The sequence below is a fragment of the Salmo trutta genome, chromosome 22, assembly GCF_901001165.1.
Source record: "Salmo trutta chromosome 22, fSalTru1.1, whole genome shotgun sequence".
NCBI lineage: Eukaryota > Metazoa > Chordata > Actinopteri > Salmoniformes > Salmonidae > Salmo > Salmo trutta.
In genome coordinates, this window is record NC_042978.1 from 43,156,385 (window position 1) to 43,178,884 (window position 22,500).

Consider the following 22,500-nt stretch of genomic DNA (forward strand, 5'->3'; position numbering starts at 1 on the left):
ACTGGGCTGTACGCACTACCCTCTGTAGCGCAATACGGTCAGATGCTGAGCAGTTGCCGTACCAGGCGGTGATGCAACCGGTCAGGATGCTCTCAAAGGTGATATATCAGGCAGTGTCAGAGGAATGCCTGAAAAATGTCCAAAGACTGTTCACTCTGTTACCATCTGGCAAATGGTACCAGAGCATGAGCTCTCGGACCAACAGGCTCTGAGACAGCTTCTACCCCCAAGCCAATAGACTGCTAAATAGCCATAAGGCTACTAGATAGTTCATTAAATGGATACCCGGACTATCTGCGCTGACCCTATTATCCACTGACTATATGCATTCACAAGACTATACACTGAGGGTACAAACATTATGAACACCTGCTCTTTCCATGACATAGACTGACCAGGTGAATCCAGGTGAAAGCTATGATCCCTTATTGATGTCAACTGTTAAATATACTTCAATTAGTGTAAATGAAGGGGAGGAGGCAGGTTAAATAAACATTTTTTAGCCTTGAGACAATTGAGACATGGCAAGGCAAAAGATTTAAGTGCCTTTTAAACGGGGTATGGTAATAGGTGCCAGGTGCACCGGTTTATGTCAAGAACTGAAACGCTGCTGGGTTTTTCTTGTTCAACTGGGGCGGTGCAACTCAATATTAGGAAGGTGTTCCTAATGTTTTGTACACTTAGTGTATATACTATATACACACTCGTACACACTACATTAACACTCACACAAAACCCACACACATACATTCACATTCACAGTACACACACACACACACACACACACACACACACACACACACACACACACACACACACACACACACACACACACACACACACACACACACACATAAAACACACACATACTTTTACACTCTCCATTTGCTGCTGCTAGTCTGTTCTTTATTTTACTCTTAATATGATCTATCTTGATGCCTTGTCACTTTACCCTGCCTTCATGTACATATCTACCTCAAATACCTTATTATTATCTATCCTGATGCCTAGTCACTTTACCCTGCCTTCATGTACATATCTACCTCAAATACCTTGTTATTGTCTATCCTGATGCTTAGTCACTTTACCCTGCCTTCATGTACATATCTACCTCAAATACCTTGTTATTGTCTATCCTGATGCTTAGTCACTTTACCCTGCCTTCATGTACATATCTACCTCAAATACCTTGTTATTGTCTATCCTGATGCTTAGTCACTTTACCCTGCCTTCATGTACATATCTACCTCAAATACCTTGTTATTGTCTACCCTGATGCTTAGTCACTTTACCCTGCCTTCATGTACATATCTACCTCAAATACCTTGTTATTGTCTATCCTGATGCTTAGTCACTTTACCCTGCCTTCATGTACATATCTACCTCAAATACCTTGTTATTGTCTACCCTGATGCTTAGTCACTTTACCCTGCCTTCATGTACATATCTACCTCAAATACCTTGTTATTGTCTATCCTGATGCTTAGTCACTTTACCCTGCCTTCATGTACATATCTACCTCAAATACCTTGTTATTGTCTACCCTGATGCTTAGTCACTTTACCCTGCCTTCATGTACATATCTACCTCAAATACCTTGTTATTGTCTACCCTGATGCTTAGTCACTTTACCCTGCCTTCATGTACATATCTACCTCAAATACCTTGTTATTGTCTACCCTGATGCTTAGTCACTTTACCCTGCCTTCATGTACATATCTACCTCAAATACATTGTTATTGTCTATCCTGATGCTTAGTCACTTTACCCTGCCTTCATGTACATATCTACCTCAAATACATTGTTATTGTCTATCCTGATGCTTAGTCACTTTACCCTGCCTTCATGTACATATCTACCTCAAATACCTCGTACCCCTGCACAATGATCTGGTACTGGTACTCCCTGCACAGTATATAGATCCATTTTGTATTTTATTCCTCTTGTGTTACTATTTGTATTTTATTATTATTTTTTAACTTTGCCTTGTTGGGAAGGGCTCGTAAGCAAGCATTTCACGTAAAGTTGTATTCGGCGCATGTGACAAATACAATTTGATTTGATTTCAGCTCAATATTAGTTTGATGAGTTCAATTCTATTGTTTTAGCTCTGAGATGATGAAGTTTGTTGGGTTTGTTTGGCTGCAAAGAAAATGTAAATGTATTTCCAAACAGGGAAGCTCGTCGGGAAGAGCGATGGTCTGACGGAACTCCTGCACATTCCTAACTCTGCCAGGGTTGTCAACATCAAGGACCCGGAGCCTGGAATGTGGTCCATTAAGGTAAACAATAATAAATTCCTCATTCCTCACACGGAAATGTTTGTCCAAAATATTTTTGGATTTCCTCTCTCACGCTTAAAGTAAGCTGGAGTAGTTGTAAAAAATGACTTTTATAGGTCAGCGGTATGGCCTACCGATCAGCACACACCCAGGAGGCTGCATGCTACTGCCGCTGGTCCCTTGAGCAAGACACTTAACCTGAATTACTACAGTAATACATCAAGGTGTGCAGATGTAATTGATAAGCCATGCTTCGGTTAAAGCATCTGTCTGCTGACCTACTGTAAGACTGGAATGATAGAGAAGAAGACATTCTTTATTCTTCAGAGTTGGCTCTCCGTAGCGGTCTGACGGTCTGACGGTCTGATGGACTGATTGATGAAAATGGATACATGGTCATAATGTGTGTTTGTTTTGTGCCATGCCATGTCATGTATTTCCTGTCCTGCCTGTTAAGGGCCCCCAGTGTTCATTTCCAGTGTTGGGTTTCAGTGTTGGGTTTTAGAATTGGGTTCTGGTGTTGAGTTCAAGAGTTGGGTTCCAGTGTTGGGTTCCAGTGTTGGGTTTCAGTGTTGGGTTTCAGTTTTGGGTTTCAGTGTTCAGTTTCAGAGTTGGGTTCCAGTGTTGGGTTCCAGTGTTGGGTTTCAGTGTTGGGTTTCAGTTTTGGGTTTCAGTGTTCAGTTTCAGTGTTGGGTTCCAGTGTTCAGTTTCAGTGTTGGGTTCTAGTGTTTAGTTTCAGTGTTGGGTTTCAGTGTTGGGTTCCAGTGTTCAGTTTCAGTGTTGGGTTCCAGTGTTCAGTTTCAGTGTTGGGTTCTAGTGTTGGGTTCCAGTGTTCAGTTCTTGTGTTGGGTTCCAGGGCCAATGGAATGTATTTCAGGGCCCTGCCCACTTGCTGTGAGGTGAGCGCAAACAGAGACGCAAAGCAGGGTGCCCATAATGTCAACGCTGTCAGACAGGAAAAGACACACATTTTTACCTGAGTGATTTGTTGTCGTATGAGGAGTGGACGTGAGGGACGCTGTTTAGTCTCTGAAGGCTCCTGTGGGGCCACTTTCAATGTCCTAGCCACTGTCCTAGCCACTGTACTACATGTCTTAGCCAATATATTACATGTCCTAGCCAATATCCTACATATCCTAGCCACTGTCGTACATGTCCTATCCACTGTCCTACATGTCCTAGCCACCGTCCTACATGTCCTAGCCACTGTCCTAGCCACTGTCCTACATGTCCTAGCCACTGTCCTACATGTCCTAGCCACCGTCCTACATGTCCTAGCCACTGTCCTACATGTCCTAGCCACTGTCCTACATGTCCTAGCCAATATCCTACATATCCTAGCCACTGTTCTCCATGTCCTATATACTGTCCTACATGTCCTATCCACTGTCCTACATGTCCTAGCCACTGTCCTACATGTCCTTTCCACTGTCCTAGCCACTGTCCTACATGTCCTAGCCACTGTCCTACATGTCCTAGCCACTGTCCTACATGTCCTAGCCACTGTCCTACATGTCCTAGCCAATTTCCTTGCCACTGTCCTACATGTCCTAGCCACTCTCCTAGCCACTGTCCTAGCCACTGTCCTACATGCCCTAGGCATTCTCCTCGCCACTGTCCTACATGTCCTAGCCACTGTCCTAGCCACTGTCCTACATGTCCTAGCCACTGTCCTTCATGTCCTAGCCACTGTCCTACATGTCCTAGCCACTGTCCTACATGTCTTAGCCACTGTCCTACATGTCTTAGCCACTGTCTTAGCCACTGTTCTAGCCACTGTCGTAGCCATTGCTGTGTTCTGTGTACTGTGTTTGCAGCCAGGGATGATTTATGAAAAAGAGGGATGTAAGGAAAGATGGCGTCCTTCCTCCCTGGGTGGACTAGCCTCCTGAGGTGGGAGTTTAGTTGGGTGGGGTGGTGGTATACGGTCTGAGCAGTGAGCCGGACAGATTGATGACCAATTTCTCTGTAGATCTGGCTGCTGTAGTTGAGGCTGAAGTCTCAAGAGGTATATTTTTTCGTTCTTCAGAGTTTTGGTTCTTGTCAAGTGTTGTTATTGACTGAGGTTGTCGCGGCAATGGTTCCGGCCGAACCGCCCCGCGTCCTTGCATATCACTCCTCGGGCTCTTTCATGTCATGTCTCTCTGTTTTCTGGCCCCTCACTCCCCTACTCCCATCCACCTTTCATGTCATGTCTCTCTGTTTTCTGGCCCCTCACTCCCCTACTCCCATCAAGCCCCAGTCCACTAGCCGCTATGACCTCATACTTCCCTGCTCAGAGCCACACTACTGTTGTTTTACTATACGAGTGTTTTTAGATGTTCTTGTTCACAGAGTAAGTCTTTAAACCTGATTAGTATGTGTGCAATCTTGTGGAAGGAGAGGGATTTCACGCCTGATGAGAATACCAGGCCCAGCTCTCTTTCTCTCTGCCTAAAAGAGATGGTCTCTTGACGGTTTCCACTGACTGGTGATTGAAAGTCAGGGCCAGAATGTTGCTTTGGGGGCCTTTGGTTTGTGCCTTGGAAATAGTCTAGTAGAAAGACTGGTAGTGGTTGACATAGAGGAACAAGTGGACTAGCCTGACTGTGGTTGACATAGAGGAACAAGTGGACTAGTCTGACTGTGGTTGACATAGAGGAACAAGTGGACTAGCCTGACTGTGGTTGACATAGAGGAACAAGTGGACTAGCCTGACTGTGGTTGACATAGAGGTACAAGTGGACTAGTCTGACTGTGGTTGACATAGAGGAACCAGTGGACTAGTCTGACTGTGGTTGACATAGAGGAACAAGTGGACTAGCCTGACTGTGGTTGACATAGAGGAACAAGTGGACTAGCCTGACTGTGGTTGACATAGAGGAACAAGTGGACTAGTCTGACTGTGGTTGACATAGAGGTACAAGTGGACTAGCCTGACTGTGGTTGACATAGAGGAACAAGTGGACTAGTCTGACTGTGGTTGACATAGAGGAACAAGTGGACTAGCCTGACTGTGGTTGACATAGAGGAACCAGTGGACTAGCCTGACTGTGGTTGACATAGAGGAACAAGTGGACTAGCCTGACTGTGGTTGACATAGAGGAACAAGTGGACTAGCCTGACTGTGGTTGACATAGAGGTACAAGTGGACTAGCCTGACTGTGGTTGACATAGAGGAACAAGTGGACTAGCCTGACTGTGGTTGACATAGAGGAACAAGTGGACTAGCCTGACTGTGGTAGACTTGAGGTTGAACCAGTGGACTAGTGGACTAGTCTGACTGTGTTATGGTTGACTAGAGGTTGAACCAATAGACTAGGCTGACTGATTTGTGTTTAAAAAAAAAAAGTAAAGTCAGTTTAGAACAAATTCTTATTTTCAAGGACAGCCAGTGGGTTAACTGCCTTGTTCAGGGGCAGAATGACAGATTTGTACCATGTCAGATCGGGGATTTAAACTTGCGACCTTTCGGTTACTAGTCCAACGCTCCAACCACTAGGCTACACTGCCACTGCTGACTAGAGGTTGAACCAATGGACTAGTCTGACTGTATTGTGGTTGACTAGAGGTTGAACCAGTGGACTAGTCTGACTGTGGTTGACTGGAGGTTGAACCAGTGGACCAGTGGTCTGACTGTATTGTGGTTGACTCACTAGAGGTTGATGTATCTCTAGGGGTATCTGTTCCGTTCTCTGACCGGCTGTGTCTTCCAGAGGTTAATCTCATGCTGAGCTGTCTCACTTAACCCTGACAGAGCAGTGAAATGGTGGTGTTTAGCCTCTGCTAGCTAGGGCTGTTGGCTGTACTCAATGTTACGGCTATGCTTTTGTTTTGGGATTTGTCTGTGTGATGACTGTGTTTCGTCATGTTTTGACGGTGAAAAATGCTGTTTTACAACACGCTGTAACTGTTCTGACTGTGGTAAGTCTATTTTAAACTAAGTATATTATAAACTGAGCTTTAGGTTGGGTTTAGTATGGCGGCTCTAAGGTGAAAAGTTCTGATATGCTTTGTCTTCTTCCTCCACAGTCTAAACACAACCCGACAAGGCTTTACCCCTAACAGCGCTTTAACCGTTCAGACATTCCCAGAGTGTCTCAAGAGTAGGGCTGTGACAGTCATGAAAGTTTGGATTACCAAATGACAGCGGTTACGTTTATAATCGTTCAAATAAAAAAAAAGAATATACGTCCACACCATTCTGTTGTTGTGGTACGCCCACACCATTCTGTTGTTGGGGTACGTCCACACCATTCTGTTGTTGTGGTACGCCCACACCATTCTGTTGTTGGGGTACGTCCACACCATTCTGTTGTTGTGATACGCCCACACCATTCTGTTGTTGGGGTACGTCCACACCATTCTGTTGTTGGGGTACATCCACACCATTCTGTTGGGGTACGTCCACACCATTCTGTTGTTGGGGTACATCCACACCATTCTGTTGTTGGGGTACATCCACACCATTCTGTTGTTGGGGTACATCCACACCATTCTGTTGTTGTGGTACGTCCACACCATTCTGTTGTTGGGGTACATCCACACCATTCTGTTGTTGTGGTACGTCCACACCATTCTGTTGTTGGGGTACATCCACACCATTCTGTTGTTGTGGTACGCCCACACCATTCTGTTGTTGTGGTACGTCCACACCATTCTGTTGTTGGGGTACGCCCACACCATTCTGTTGTTGGGGTACGTCCACACCATTCTGTTGTTGTGGTACGCCCACACCATTCTGTTGTTGGGGTACGTCCACACCATTCTGTTGTTGGGGTACGCCCACACCATTCTGTTGTTGGGGTACATCCACACCATTCTGTTGTTGGGGTACGCCCACACCATTCTGTTGTTGGGGTACGCCCACACCATTCTGTTGTTGGGGTACGTCCACACCATTCTGTTGTTGGGGTACATCCACACCATTCTGTTGTTGTGGTACGTCCACACCATTCTGTTGTTGTGGTACGTCCACACCATTCTGTTGTTGGGGTACATCCACACCATTCTGTTGTTGGGGTACATCCACACCATTCTGTTGTTGGGGTACATCCACACCATTCTGTTGTTGGGGTACATCCACACCATTCTGTTGTTGTGGTACGTCCACACCATTCTGTTGTTGGGGTACGTCCACACCATTCTGTTGTTGGGGTACGTCCACACCATTCTGTTGTTGGGGTACGTCCACACCATTCTGTTGTTGTGGTACGCCCACACCATTCTGTTGTTGTGGTACGTCCACACCATTCTGTTGTTGGGGTACGCCCACACCATTCTGTTGTTGGGGTACGTCCACACCATTCTGTTGTTGTGGTACGCCCACACCATTCTGTTGTTGGGGTACATCCACACCATTCTGTTGTTGTGATACGCCCACACCATTCTGTTGTTGGGGTACGCCCACACCATTCTGTTGTTGTGGTACGTCCACACCATTCTGTTGTTGGGGTACGTCCACACCATTCTGTTGTTGGGGTACGTCCACACCATTCTGTTGTTGTGGTACGCCCACACCATTCTGTTGTTGTGGTACACCCACACCATTCTGTTGTTGGGGTACGTCCACACCATTCTGTTGTTGTGGTACGTCCACACCATTCTGTTGTTGTGGTACGCCCACACCATTCTGTTGTTGGGGTACGCCCACACCATTCTGTTGTTGTGGTACATCCACACCATTCTGTTGTTGGGGTACGTCCACACCATTCTGTTGCTGGGGTACGCCCACACCATTCTGTTGTTGTGGTACGTCCACACCATTCTGTTGTTGGGGTACGCCCACACCATTCTGTTGTTGGGGTACGCCCACACCATTCTGTTGTTGTGGTACGCCCACACCATTCTGTTGTTGTGGTACGCCCACACCATTCTGTTGTTGAGGTACGTCCACACCATTCTGTTGTTGGGGTACGCCCACACCATTCTGTTGTTGTGGTACGTCCACACCGTTCTGTTGTTGTGATACGCCCACACCGTTCTGTTGTTGTGGTACGTCCACACCATTCTGTTGTTGGGGTACGTCCACACCATTCTGTTGTTGTGATACGCCCACACCATTCTGTTGTTGTGATACGCCCACACCATTCTGTTGTTGTGGTACGCCCACACCATTCTGTTGTTGGGGTACGTCCACACCATTCTGTTGTTGGGGTACGCCCACACCATTCTGTTGTTGGGGTACGTCCACACCATTCTGTTGTTGTGATACGCCCACACCATTCTGTTGTTGTGATACGCCCACACCATTCTGTTGTTGTGGTACGCCCACACCATTCTGTTGTTGGGGTACGCCCACACCATTCTGTTGTTGTGGTACGTCTACACCATTCTGTTGTTGGGGTACACCCACACCATTCTGTTGTTGGGGTACGCCCACACCATTCTGTTGTTGGGGTACGCCCACACCATTCTGTTGTTGTGGTACGCCCACACCATTCTGTTGTTGTGGTACGCCCACACCATTCTGTTGTTGGGGTACGTCCACACCATTCTGTTGTTGTGATACGCCCACACCATTCTGTTGTTGTGATACGCCCACACCAATCCAACACAGAAAAGCAGCTTTTTACATAATTAATTACCTTGTTTTGGAAGGAAAACTATTTAATTCATATTGTAATTCATTATTGTAATCACATTTAATAGAAATAATCTGGAAACACTGGACACTAATTTTAGTTGCTAGTTGGTCCCCCCCTCCCCCACACACAGAGTTCACCTGAAAGAATGTGGACCTTTTCCCCACTGCCCACAAACAAAAAACAGTGTTTCCCAGGTCATCCAATGGGTTTAGGTGAATAGTTTTGAGGGGATTTCTATGCTTGTGCCATGCTGTGTGGTTCAGTCATGGTAATGGACCATGACACCTTAGTGGAGGCCATGGGCATAGATTGTGTGTGAAAAAGTTTGATCCTTTTTAATCTGTCTTTAATTGGGTGCTGGTTCACATCACCCCCCCCCCCAATCACAACCTGTTCCCTTCCATCACAACCTGTTCCCCTCCATCACAACCTGTCCCTCTCCATCACAACCTGCCCTTGCCCTCCCTTGTTCCACCTTGGATATCCAGACACTCACTTAGATATTTGTTCCAGGAGTGTGTGTGTGTGTGCTTTCCTCTCCCAGGGATACACCAGGTTGGTCTCCTTAGCTATCTCCTGACCTTAGCAATGAGCACGTCTTGGCTTCATACTGCGTGGTGTTTTATGGCCCATGATAATAGTTCAGGAAGGTTGTAACTTGAAAAGTATGCGAACAACCCTGAGGGATAGCTGCAGTGGCAGCCTGCCTGTCCCGTTCCATCTCTCGCTCTGTGCTCTGCTCTGGAGACGGCAGCAGCACCGGTCCTCTCGGAGCTCAGAGAACACATTGATTAGTAAAAGAAGCAGGGGACAGCAGCAGGACTGTATCTTTTAGTGACTCCAGGACTGGACTTCTCTTGCCAAAGAAGACAAAGAGGAGGAAAAAAGAGAATGAAGAATGTTTTTCCGTTTGACGCCAGATCAGTGTTTCAAGATGTCCTTCTGAGAGTCCTGGGGATTTTTTCAGATCATGGTTGGATTCATAGCTGATGAGAGTCTGTGTCTGGTGCTGCTGACCAACTGAAGGTGTGAAGATCAGCCTTCAACCAAAGCCAGTGGACGGCACTTAAAAAACACATAATAAACCCTGACACTGGTTGCTAACAGGATAGTTAGTACAGTATTCACCTTAATTCAGGAAATCCAAGGGGCAACCCTTAATAAGGACCCCTGGGGACATATTAGTTGAGTGTAGCACTGTCAGGGTCTCACTGCATCCCAAATGGAGCCAGGGCTCTGGTCTAAAGTACTGCACTATAAAGACAATAGGGTAACATCTGATAAATATGTCTATGTGACCAATCAACAATTTGATTTGATGTGGGACTTAGCCCGGCACTGCCATGGCTTCCCCTCCCAAGGGTGTGTCCATTCCAGGGGCAATCTGTCCTGCTGGGGTAGGGGTAATCTGTCCTACTGGGGTAGGAGAAGTCTGTCCTGCTGGGGTAGGGGAAATCTGTCCTACTGGGGTAGGAGCAGTCTGTCCTGCTGGGGTAGGGGAAATATGTCCTGCTGGGGTAGGAGCAGTCTGTCCTGCTGGGGTAGGGGAAATCTGTCCTGCTGGGGTAGGGGAAGTCTGTCCTGCTGGGGTAGGGGAAATCTGTCCTGCTGGGGTAGGGGAAGTCTGTCCTGCTGGGGTAGGGGAAATCTGTCCTGCTGGGGTAGGGGAAATATGTCCTGCTGGGGTAGGGGAAGTCTGTCCTGCTGGGGTAGGGGAAATCTGTCCTACTGGGGTAGGAGCAGTCTGTCCTGCTGGGGTAGGAGAAATATGTCCTGCTGGGGTAGGGGGAGTCTGTCCTGCTGGGGTAGGGGAAATCTGTCCTGCTGGGGTAGGAGAAGTCTGTCCTGCTGGGGTAGGGTAAATCTGTCCTACTGGGGTAGGAGAAATCTGTCCTGCTGGGGTAGGAGAAGTCTGTCCTGCTGGGGTAGGGTAAATCTGTCCTACTGGGGTAGGAGCAGTCTGTCCTGCTGGGGTAGGGGAAATATGTCCTGCTGGGGTAGGGGAAGTCTGTCCTGCTGGGGTAGGGGAAATATGTCCTGCTGGGGTAGGGGAAGTCTGTCCTGCTGGGGTAGGAGAAATCTGTCCTACTGGGGTAGGGGAAATCTGTCCTGCTGGGGTAGGGGATATCTGTCCTACTGGGGTAGGAGCAGTCTGTCCTGCTGGGGTAGGGGGAAATATGTCCTGCTGGGGTAGGGGAAGTCTGTCCTGCTGGGGTAGGGGAAATCTGTCCTGCTGGGGTAGGAGAAGTCTGTCCTGCTGGGGTAGGGTAAATCTGTCCTACTGGGGTAGGGGAAGTCTGTCCTGCTGGGGTAGGGGAAATCTGTCCTACTGGGGTAGGGGAAATCTGTCCTGCTGGGGTAGGGGAAATCTGTCCTACTGGGGTAGGGGCAATCTGTCAAGCTGGGGTAGGGGCAGTGTATCCGACTGGGGTAGAGGCAGTCTGTCCTGCTGGGGTAGAGGCAGTCTGTCCTGCTGGGGTAGGGGAAATCTGTCCTGCTGGGGTAGGGTCAATCTGTCAATCTGGGGTAGGGGCAGTGTGTCCTACTGGGGTAGAGGCAGTGTGTCCTACTAGGCTAGGGGTAGTCTGTCCTACTGGGGTAAGGGCAGTCTGTCCTGCTGGGGTAAGGGAAGTCTGTCCTGCTGGGGTAGGGGCAGGGGCTGTGTGTGATGGGGTAGGAGCTGTGTGTGATGGGGAAGGGGCTGTGTGTGATGGGTTAAGGGCTGTGTGTGATGGGTTAAGGGCTGTGTGTGATGGGGTAGGGGCTGTGAGTGATGGGGCAGTGGAGGGGCTGTGTGTGATGGGGTAGGGGCTGTGTGTGATGGGGTAGGGGCTGTGAGTGATGGGGCAGTGGTAGGGGCTGTGTGTGATGTGGTAGGGGCTGTGTGTGATGGGGTAGGGGCTGTGAGTGATGGGGCAGTGGTAGGGGCTGTGTGTGATGGGGTAGGGGCTGTGTGTGATGGGGTAGGGGCTGTGAGTGATGGGGCAGTGGTAGGGGCTGTGTGTGATGGGGTGGGGTTGTGTGTGATGGGTTAAGGGCTGTGTGTGATGGGGTAGGGGCTGTGTGTCATGGGGTAGGGGCTGTGTGTGATGGGGTAGGGGCTGTGAGTGATGGGGCAGTGGTAGGGGCTGTGTGTGATGGGGTAGGGGCTGTGTGTGATGGGGTAGGGGCTGTGAGTGATGGGGCAGTGGTAGGGGCTGTGTGTGATGGGTGGGGCTGTGTGTGATGGGTTAAGGGCTGTGTGTGATGGGGTAGGGGCTGTGTGTGATGGGGTAGGGGCTGTGTGTGATGGGGTAGGGGCTGTGAGTGATGGGGCAGTGGTAGGGGCTGTGTGTGATGGGGTAGGGGCTGTGTGTGATGGAGTAGGGGCTGTGAGTGATGGGGCAGTGGTAGGGGCTGTGTGTGATGGGTTAAGGGCTGTGTGTGATGGGGTTGGGGCTGTGTGTGATGGGGTTGGGGCTGTGTGTGATGGTGTAGGGGCTGTGTGTGATGGGGTAGGGGCTGTGTGTGATGGGGCAGTGGTAGGGGCTGTGTGTGATGGGGTAGGGGCTGTGTGTGATGGGGTAGGGGCTGTGTGTGATGGGGTAGGGGCTGTGTGTGATGTGGTAGGGGCTGTGTGTGATGGGGTAGGGGCTGTGTGTGATGGGGTAGGGGCTGTGTGTGATGGGGTAGGGTTTCTGTTTGATGGGGCAGGGGTAGGGGCTGTGTGTGATGGGTAGGGGCTGTGTGTGATGGGGAAGGGGCTGTGTGTGATGGAGTAGGGGCTGTGTGTGATGGGGTTGGGGTTGGGGCTGTGTGTGATGTGGTAGGGGCTGTGTGTGATGGGGAAGGGGCTGTGTGTGATGGGGTAGGGGCTGTGTGTGATGGGGTAGGGGCTGTGTGTGATGGGGTAGGGGCTGTGTGTGATGGGGTAGGGGCTGTGTGTGATGGGGTTGAGGTTGGGGCTGTTTGTGATGGGGTAGGGGCTGTGTGTGATGGGTTAAGGGCTGTGTGTGATATGGTAGGGGCTGTGTGTGATGGGGTAGGGGCTGTGTGTGATGGGGTAGGGGCTGTGTGTGATGGGGAAGGGGCTGTGTGTGATGGGGAAGGGGCTGTGTGTGATGGGGTAGGGGCTGTGTGTGATGGGATTGAGGTTGGGGCTGTGTGTGATGGGGTAGGGGCTGTGTGTGATGGGTAGGGGCTGTGAGTGATGGGGCAGTGGAGGGGCTGTGTGTGATGGGGTAGGGGCTGTGTGTGATGGGGTAGGGGCTGTGAGTGATGGGGCAGTGGTAGGGGCTGTGTGTGATGTGGTAGGGGCTGTGTGTGATGGGGTAGGGGCTGTGAGTGATGGGGCAGTGGAGGGGCTGTGTGTGATGGGGTAGGGGCTGTGTGTGATGGGGTAGGGGCTGTGAGTGATGGGGCAGTGGTAGGGGCTGTGTGTGATGTGGTAGGGGCTGTGTGTGATGGGGTAGGGGCTGTGAGTGATGGGGCAGTGGTAGGGGCTGTGTGTGATGGGGTAGGGGCTGTGTGTGATGGGGTAGGGGCTGTGAGTGATGGGGCAGTGGTAGGGGCTGTGTGTGATGGGGTGGGGTTGTGTGTGATGGGTTAAGGGCTGTGTGTGATGGGGTAGGGGCTGTGTGTCATGGGGTAGGGGCTGTGTGTGATGGGGTAGGGGCTGTGAGTGATGGGGCAGTGGTAGGGGCTGTGTGTGATGGGGTAGGGGCTGTGTGTGATGGGGTAGGGGCTGTGAGTGATGGGGCAGTGGTAGGGGCTGTGTGTGATGGGTGGGGCTGTGTGTGATGGGTTAAGGGCTGTGTGTGATGGGGTAGGGGCTGTGTGTGATGGGGTAGGGGCTGTGTGTGATGGGGTAGGGGCTGTGAGTGATGGGGCAGTGGTAGGGGCTGTGTGTGATGGGGTAGGGGCTGTGTGTGATGGAGTAGGGGCTGTGAGTGATGGGGCAGTGGTAGGGGCTGTGTGTGATGGGTTAAGGGCTGTGTGTGATGGGGTTGGGGCTGTGTGTGATGGGGTTGGGGCTGTGTGTGATGGTGTAGGGGCTGTGTGTGATGGGGTAGGAGCTGTGTGTGATGGGGCAGTGGTAGGGGCTGTGTGTGATGGGGTAGGGGCTGTGTGTGATGGGGTAGGGGCTGTGTGTGATGGGGTAGGGGCTGTGTGTGATGTGGTAGGGGCTGTGTGTGATGGGGTAGGGGCTGTGTGTGATGGGGTAGGGGCTGTGTGTGATGGGGTAGGGTTTCTGTTTGATGGGGCAGGGGTAGGGGCTGTGTGTGATGGGTAGGGGCTGTGTGTGATGGGGAAGGGGCTGTGTGTGATGGAGTAGGGGCTGTGTGTGATGGGGTTGGGGTTGGGGCTGTGTGTGATGTGGTAGGGGCTGTGTGTGATGGGGAAGGGGCTGTGTGTGATGGGGTAGGGGCTGTGTGTGATGGGGTAGGGGCTGTGTGTGATGGGGTAGGGGCTGTGTGTGATGGGGTAGGGGCTGTGTGTGATGGGGTTGAGGTGGGGCTGTTTGTGATGGGGTAGGGGCTGTGTGTGATGGGTTAAGGGCTGTGTGTGATATGGTAGGGGCTGTGTGTGATGGGTAGGGGCTGTGTGTGATGGGGTAGGGGCTGTGTGTGATGGGGAAGGGGCTGTGTGTGATGGGGAAGGGGCTGTGTGTGATGGGGTTGAGGTTGGGGCTGTGTGTGATGGGGTAGGGGCTGTGTGTGATGGGGTAGGGGCTGTGTGTGATGGGGTAGGGGCTGTGTGTGATGGGGAAGGGGCTGTGTGTGATGGGGTAGGGGCTGTGTGTGATGGGGTTGAGGTTGGGGCTGTGTGTGATGGGGTAGGGGCTGTGTGTGATGGGTAGGGGCTGTGTGTGATGGGTAGGGGCTGTGTGTGATAGGGTAGGGGCTGTGTGTGATGGGGTAGGGGCTGTGTGTGATGGGGTAGGGGCTGTGTGTGATGGGGTAGGGGCTGTGTGTGATGGGTAGGGGCTGTGTGTGATGGGGTAGGGGCTGTGTGTGATGGGGTAGGGGCTGTGTGGGATGGGTTAAGGGCTGTGTGTGATGGGGTAGGGGCTGTGTGTGATGGGTAGGGGCTGTGTGTGATGGGTTAAGGGCTGTGTGTGATGGGGTAGGGGCTGTGTGTGATGGGGTAGGGGCTGTGTGTGATGGGGTAGGGGCTGTGTGTGATGGGTTAAGGGCTGTGTGTGATGGGGTAGGGGCTGTGTGTGATGGGTAGGGGCTGTGTGTGATGGGGTAGGGGCTGTGTGTGATGGGGTAGGGGCTGTGTGTGATGGGTAGGGGCTGTGTGTGATGGGGTAGGGGCTGTGTGTGATGGGGTAGGGGCTGTGTGTGATGTGGTAGGGGCTGATTTCAGCCTCTTTATACTATAGGCTCTATTTTATGACCCTGTCGTCTGCCCACTAAAGCCCTGCTGTGGCTCTGCCCAGTGTGTTGCTCTACAGCCACTATTAGACCACTTTAACGGTCACAACGGGGATTGTGCTTTAAGCCATTTGCTTTGTGACATTCCCCATTGAGCTGGATATTGCCACCCACACACTCCTTTGAATGGCCTCTGAATGGTGAAGACATTTGCCAGACTTGTACATCCTCTCAATAGCCTTGGTTTGGTTGGAGTGTGAGGAAGATGTATTGATGCATTGATATTCATCATCTTCTTGGAAAAGTAGTCAAGTCATTTTCTTTATGGTTAGACAGTATATCAGTATATCTCTTTCTATAAGAGTTGTCATTGTTACTGATACTGACTAGACTACAGTGAACTCTTTTGCGTGTAAAGGTGAGGATTTTCCCCGTTTCACCAACCTTTATTTCAATGTAATGACTAAGTGTTTATTTGAGGCCTGCTTCAAAGAGCTGCAGTATAATGAAGAGCCCATAACGCCAGCTCATCTTCTCCCTGATTATAGTCCTCATGTTTGTCAAATTAAAGCGCCACTGACTGACTGACAGACAGACTGAAAGATCATGTTGTTGGGGAATTGTAGATGTTGCTTTAAATCATCATAGGCATTTTTCAATGTCAGGGCTTGACAGACTGATACTCTTTCTCTCACTTCAGTCACTGTAAATGTCTTGTTTATACAAGTGGAAATGGCTGCCATACTTCCCTCCGTAGTCATAGTTCACTCCAAGATCAACTTGGGGAACTCTGCTTTACACAAATTGGCTGAAAATACAAAGTATTATTATTTTGATCCTCGGATGTTGCCCAAAGTACACAGTCTTGTTGGAAAATGGTGTTCAATTTGATGTAAAAGCTTTGGCTTCTCTTGAATTGGAGACATGATCATAATCATTCTGGCACAGCCAACTTGGATCAACCATACCGGCACAGCCATCTTGGATCCACCATAATGGCACAGCCATTTTGGTTTAACCATACAGGCATAGCCATCTTGGATCAACCATACTGGCGCAGCCATCTTGGATCAAACATACCGGCACAGCCATCTTGCATCCACCATACCGGCACAGCCATCTTGCATCCACCATACCGGCACAACCATCTTGGATCCAAAATACCGGCACAGCCATCTTGGATCCACCATACCGGCAGAGCCATCTTAGATCCACCATACCGGCAGAGCCATCTTAGATCCACCATACTGGCACAGCCATCTTGGATCCACCATACTGGCACAGCCATCTTGGATCCACCATACCGGCACAGCCATCTTAGATCCACCATACCGGCACAGCCATCTTGGATCAACCATACCGGCACAGCCATTTTGGATCAACCATACCGGCAGAGCCACCTTGGATCCACCATACCGGCACAGCCATCTTGGATCAACCATACCAGCACAGCCATCTTGGATCCAAAATACCAGCACAGCCATCTTGGATCCACCATACCGGCACATCAATCTTGGATCCACCATACCGGCACAACCATCTTGGATCCACCATACCGGCACAGCAATCTTGGATCCACCATACCGGCACAGCAATCTTGGATCCACCATACCGGCACAGCAATCTTGGATCCACCATACCGGCACAGCAATCTTGGATCCACCATACCGGCACAGCAATCTTGGATCCACCATACCGGCACAGCAATCTTGGATCCACCATACCGGCACAGCCATCTTGGATAAACCATACCGTCACAGCCATCTTGGATCCAAAATACCAGCACAGCCATCTTGGATCCACCATACCGGCACAGCCATCTTGGATCCACCATACCGGCACAGCAATCTTGGGTCCACCATACCGGCACAGCCTTCCTAAGCTTATCACATTGTTATGTTCTAACTTTAGAAACGGTCATAACATATTTGAATAACTGTGGTGATGGCTTAAGCAGACCAAGTTTAGAGACATCATCATGAGACCCTGCTCCTAACCAGTGTTTAGTGACATCATCATGAAACCCTGCTCCTAACCAGTGTTTAGTGACATCATCATGAAACCCTGCTCCTAACCAGTGTTTAGTGACATCATCATGAGACCCTGCTCCTAACCAGTGTTTAGTGACATCATCATGAAACCCTGCTCCTAACCAGTGTTTAGTGACATCATCATGAGACCCTGCTCCTAACCAGTGTTTAGTGACATCATCATGAAACCCTGCTCCTAACCAGTGTTTAGTGACATCATCATGAGACCCTGCTCCTAACCAGTGTTTAGTGACATCATCATGAAACCATGCTCCTAACCAGTGTTTAGTGACATCATCATGAAACCATGCTCCTAACCAGTGTTTAGTGACATCATCATGAAACCCTGCTCCTAACCAGTGTTTAGTGACATCATCATGAGACCCTGCTCCTAACCAGTGTTTAGTGACATCATCATGAAACCCTGCTCCTAACCAGTGTTTAGTGACATCATCATGAGACCCTGCTCCTAACCAGTGTTTAGTGACATCACCATGAAACCATGCTCCTAACCAGTGTTTAGTGACATCATCATGAAACCCTGCTCCTAACCAGTGTTTAGTGACATCACCATGAAACCATGCTCCTAACCAGTGTTTAGTGACATCATCATGAAACCATGCTCCTAACCAGTGTTTAGTGACATCATCATGAAACCCTGCTCCTAACCAGTGTTTAGTGACATCATCATGAGACCCTGCTCCTAACCAGTGTTTAGTGACATCATCATGAAACCCTGCTCCTAACCAGTGTTTAGTGACATCATCATGAGACCCTGCTCCTAACCAGTGTTTAGTGACATCACCATGAAACCATGCTCCTAACCAGTGTTTAGTGACATCATCATGAAACCCTGCTCCTAACCAGTGTTTAGTGACATCATCATGAAACCATGCTCCTAACCAGTGTTTAGTGACATCATCATGAAACCATGCTCCTAACCAGTGTTTAGTGACATCATCATGAAACCATGCTCCTAACCAGTGTCCAGTGTTTAGTGACATCATCATGAAACCATGCTCCTAACCAGTGTTTAGTGACATCATCATGAAACCATGCTCCTAACCAGTGTTTAGTGACATCATCATGAAACCATGCTCCTAACCAGTGTTTAGTGACATCATCATGAAACCCTGCTCCTAACCAGTGTTTAGTGACATCATCATGAAACCCTGCTCCTTTTTATCAACTCTATTGTGATGAATTCTAAACTTGTCTTGTATGAGACAAACCACTGTATACAGTAGGTTTAGGATACAGATGCAGACATTGTCATTGTGTGTGATCCCACATCACATCACAAACAACACTCTAATACAGTGGTATTCAAACTCTTTAAGCTGGGACCCATTTTTTTTGCCAGAATCTCAGGGGACACAATTTTTTCCCATAATAATTTATTGCGACCATTCCACAAATCTAATGACACAACCTTAAAATCTGTACATTTAGATTTTAACATCAACAAATAACCTTCAATTCATTGCATTTTCATCTCTTATCAAATTATCTTTTTCAAATACGTTTGTATATTGCCCCATACAATAATCTGTACTCTTAATATTTTGCCCCCCCCAAAAAAAAATACATATATATACTACCGTTCAAAAGTTTGGGGTCACTTAGAAATGCCCTTGTTTTCCATGAAAACATACATGAAATGAGTTGCAAAATGAATAGGAAATACAGTCAAGACATTGACAAGGTTATAAATAATGATTTCTATTTGAAATAATAATTGTGTCCTTCAAATTTAGCTTTCGTCAAAGAGTCCTCCATTTGCAGCAATTACAACCTTGCAGACCTTTGGCATTCTAGTTGTCAATTTGTTGAGGTAATCTGAAGAGATTTCACCCCATGCTTCCTGAAGCACCTCGCACAAGTTGGATTGGCTTGATGGGCACTTCTTACGTACCATACGGTCAAGTCCACAGGGTATGGCATGGCGTTGCAAAATGTAGTGATAGCCTTCCTTCTTCAAGATCTCTTTTACCCTATACAAATCTCCCACTTTATCATCATCAAAGCACTCCCAGACCATCACATTGTCTCCACTATGCTTGACAGATGGCATCTTTTCATTTTTTCTGCGCCTCACGAATGTTCTTCTTTGTGATCCGAACACCTCAAACTTAGATTTGTCTGTCCATAACAATTTTTTCCAATCTTCCTCTGTCCAGTGTCTGTGTTCTTTTGCCCATCTTAATCTTTTCTTTTTATTGGCCAGTTTGAGATATGTCTTTTTCTTTGCAACTCTGTCTAGAAGGCCAGCATCCCGGAGTCACCTCTTCACTGTTGACGTTGAGACTGGTGTTTTGCGGGTACTATTTAATGAAGCAGCCAGTTGAGGACTTGTGAGGCGTCTGTTTCTCAAACTAGACACTCTAATGTACTTGTCCTCTTGCTCAGTTGTGCACCGGGGCCTCCCACTCCTCTTTCAATTCTGGTTAGAGCCAGTTTGCGCTGTTCTGTGAAGGGAGTATTGCAAAGCCTTGTATGGGATCTTCAGTTTCTTGGCAATTTCTCACATGGAATAGCCTTCATTTCTCAGAACAAGAATAGACTGACGAGTCTCAGAAGAAAGTTCCTTGTTTCTGGCCATTTTGAGCCTGTAATCAAACCCACAAATGCTGATGCTCCAGATACTCAACTAGTCTAAAGAAGGCCAGTTTTATTGCTTCTTTAATCAGAACAACAGTTTTCAGGTGTGCTAACGTAATTGCAAAAGGGTTTTCTAATGATCAATTAGCCTTTTAAAATGATAAACTTGGATTAGGTAACACAACGTTGATTGGCTGATGTGGTGGCAGGTAGCCTAATGGTTAGAGCATTGGACTAGTAACCGAAAGGTTGCAAGATCAAATCCCTCAGGAGACAAGGTAAAAATCTGTTGTTCTGCCCCTGAACAAGGCCGTTAATCCTCTGTTCCTAGGCTGTCATTGAAAATAAGAATTTGTTATTTACTGACTTGCCTAGTTAAATAAAAGAATGTGCCATTGGAACACAGGAGTGATGGTTGCTGATAATGTGCCAATGGAAGTATTCCATTAAAAATCAGCTGTTTCCAGCTACAATAGTAATTTACAATGTCTGCACTGTATTTCTGATCAATTTGATGTTATTTTAATGGACAAAACATTTGATTTTCTTTAAAAAATAATGACATTTCTAAGTTTTATTTATTTATTTTGTAAAAAAAATTTAAGGCCCCAAACTTTTGAACGGTATGGTGTATATAGAGATTTTAGCGACCCCATTGCAGTTCCCCCGCAACCCTGACTTTGAATATCACTGCTCTAATAGAATCTAATCTGAACAAAGATGATTCTAACCTTTGACCTATTTCCCCACTCCCCAGACGTCTAGCGAGGGCAGACACTCAGTCCGAATCTCAGGAGTCAGCACCATCGATTTCCGGGCCGGATTTTCCAGGAAGCCCACTCTGGACTTCAAGATGACCTCCAGCCGGCCGGTTCAAGGTCAGTAAGGTCACGTGACCCACATCGTTGTACCATCACACACCTGCTCCTTTAGTTTGACTGGAAATGGTGGGATATTACCTTTTGGAAAAATAGCTATCTTTTGTGTGCTTTACCTTAGCTTAATTTCATGTTTAAGTTTCAAGGATATTAGGTATTCGTTTTTTCAAATTATTTGGAGATTTATGAATCGGACAAATTTGACACTATTCTTATCATCCTCTCATTGTCGTCACCTAACCTCCCTCTTTCTCCCCCTTTCTCCCCCATCCCCCTCCCTCCCTCCCTACCTCCCTCCATCTATCCTAACCTCCCTCCCTCCCTCTCTCCAGGTATCGCCACTTACATCCTGCTGAACACCACAGGGCTGTCCCATCCGGCGCGAGCTGATAGGCTGGAGCTTGTATCAATCACAGGCGGTGTGATTAAGACCCTCCCAGTGCGGTACTATCCCAACACTGGGACGGGAAGTCCCCTGACAGGAACCATCTGGAACATCACAGAGTTTGTCCCGCCGAAAGAGGCCTTCTTCCTGCGGGTCACAGGTTATGACAAGGACGGCTTCCTGTTCCAGAGGGTCTCCAGTGTGTCCTTTTCCAGTATTGTTCCTGGTCAGTTACCTGCACTAACAGTGGTTTTGTCAGTGGCAAAGGGCTCTGGTCAAGAAGTACACTATATAAGGAATTTGGGAGGCAGCCAGTGACCCCCCCCCCCTCCCCCCAGTGACTCCTCCCCCCAGATAATTCAGTGTTTTCTTAGTGATTATTTTTAGCGACGAGAAGAAAATATTTAATGCAGTTATAAATACAAATTGATACAAATGAAGAGTTCCAGCCATGAATACAAATTTTGATAGCGATTGATCAATTATCCGCTAACTAGTGGTTTAAGATAAATTCTATTGTATATTTCCCACTGGATAGTTTTAGACTAGGGTTCCCAATGTTAGTACATGTTCTGGATGTTAACAATAACAATGTTTGTCCGTTCTTGCCCTACCCTGTCCCACCCCTAACCCCTGCCAGATGCACCTAAGGTTGTGATGCCCCCCACCACCCCGGGGTACTACCTGCAGAGAGGGACCATCTCCTGCCAGGTAGACAGCCTCATCCCCTTCACCCTGCGCTTCACCAGGGAGGGGAAAAGCCTGGGTGTCGATCAGCTCTTCAGGTAATATAGGACACTATTTGGGAGGGAGGGGAGGGGAGAGGGAGGCGAAGGAGGGGAGGGGAGAAGGAGAGGGAGGATAAATGGAAGCATGTGAAATGAATGGCGTTTCCAATACAGTCTGAAGGCATTCAATAAGCATCATATTATTAGCTAGATAGGGGGCTCCTAGTTTTACACACATCATCCAATCGCTAATATCTCCCTGTTCTAGATCTTAAATCACATCATGGCACAGTGCAGTATGTGAATGTTTTGTGTCTCTGTCCCTCTGGCAGGGAGTCAGCCAATGCGTTGTGGGAGCTGGCCCAGGTGACTCTGAAGGATGAGGGCTTCTATGAGTGCATCGCCATCAGCAACGCTGGGACAGGACGCGCCCGAACCTTCCTGGATGTCTCAGGTAGGACCATCCCCTGACCCCTGACCCATACCGCTCTGTCATCTCTATGGCAACACAGGCCAAGTCAGTGTACGTCAAGCAGAATGGTCTGGGAACCAAAAACGACATACCTGACTCCATCTTACTCTCAGAACTATGTATCTGACTCCATCTTACTCTCAGAACTACATATCTGACTCCATCTTACTCTCAGAACTACATATCTGACTCCATCTTA

General features: G+C 48.5%; 1 protein-coding gene across 1 annotated transcript in view; it reads left to right on the top strand.

Moving 5' to 3' along the window:
* hmcn1 (hemicentin 1) overlaps positions 1 to 22,500 on the top strand; it is a 240,835-nt gene that overhangs the window by 76,903 nt on the left and 141,432 nt on the right. The window contains exons 7-11 of the mRNA XM_029706242.1: positions 2,176 to 2,282; positions 20,596 to 20,716; positions 21,049 to 21,327; positions 21,742 to 21,886; positions 22,162 to 22,283. Coding sequence (XP_029562102.1) covers positions 2,176 to 2,282; positions 20,596 to 20,716; positions 21,049 to 21,327; positions 21,742 to 21,886; positions 22,162 to 22,283 — 774 coding nt within the window. The remainder of the gene's footprint in view (positions 1 to 2,175; positions 2,283 to 20,595; positions 20,717 to 21,048; positions 21,328 to 21,741; positions 21,887 to 22,161; positions 22,284 to 22,500) is intronic.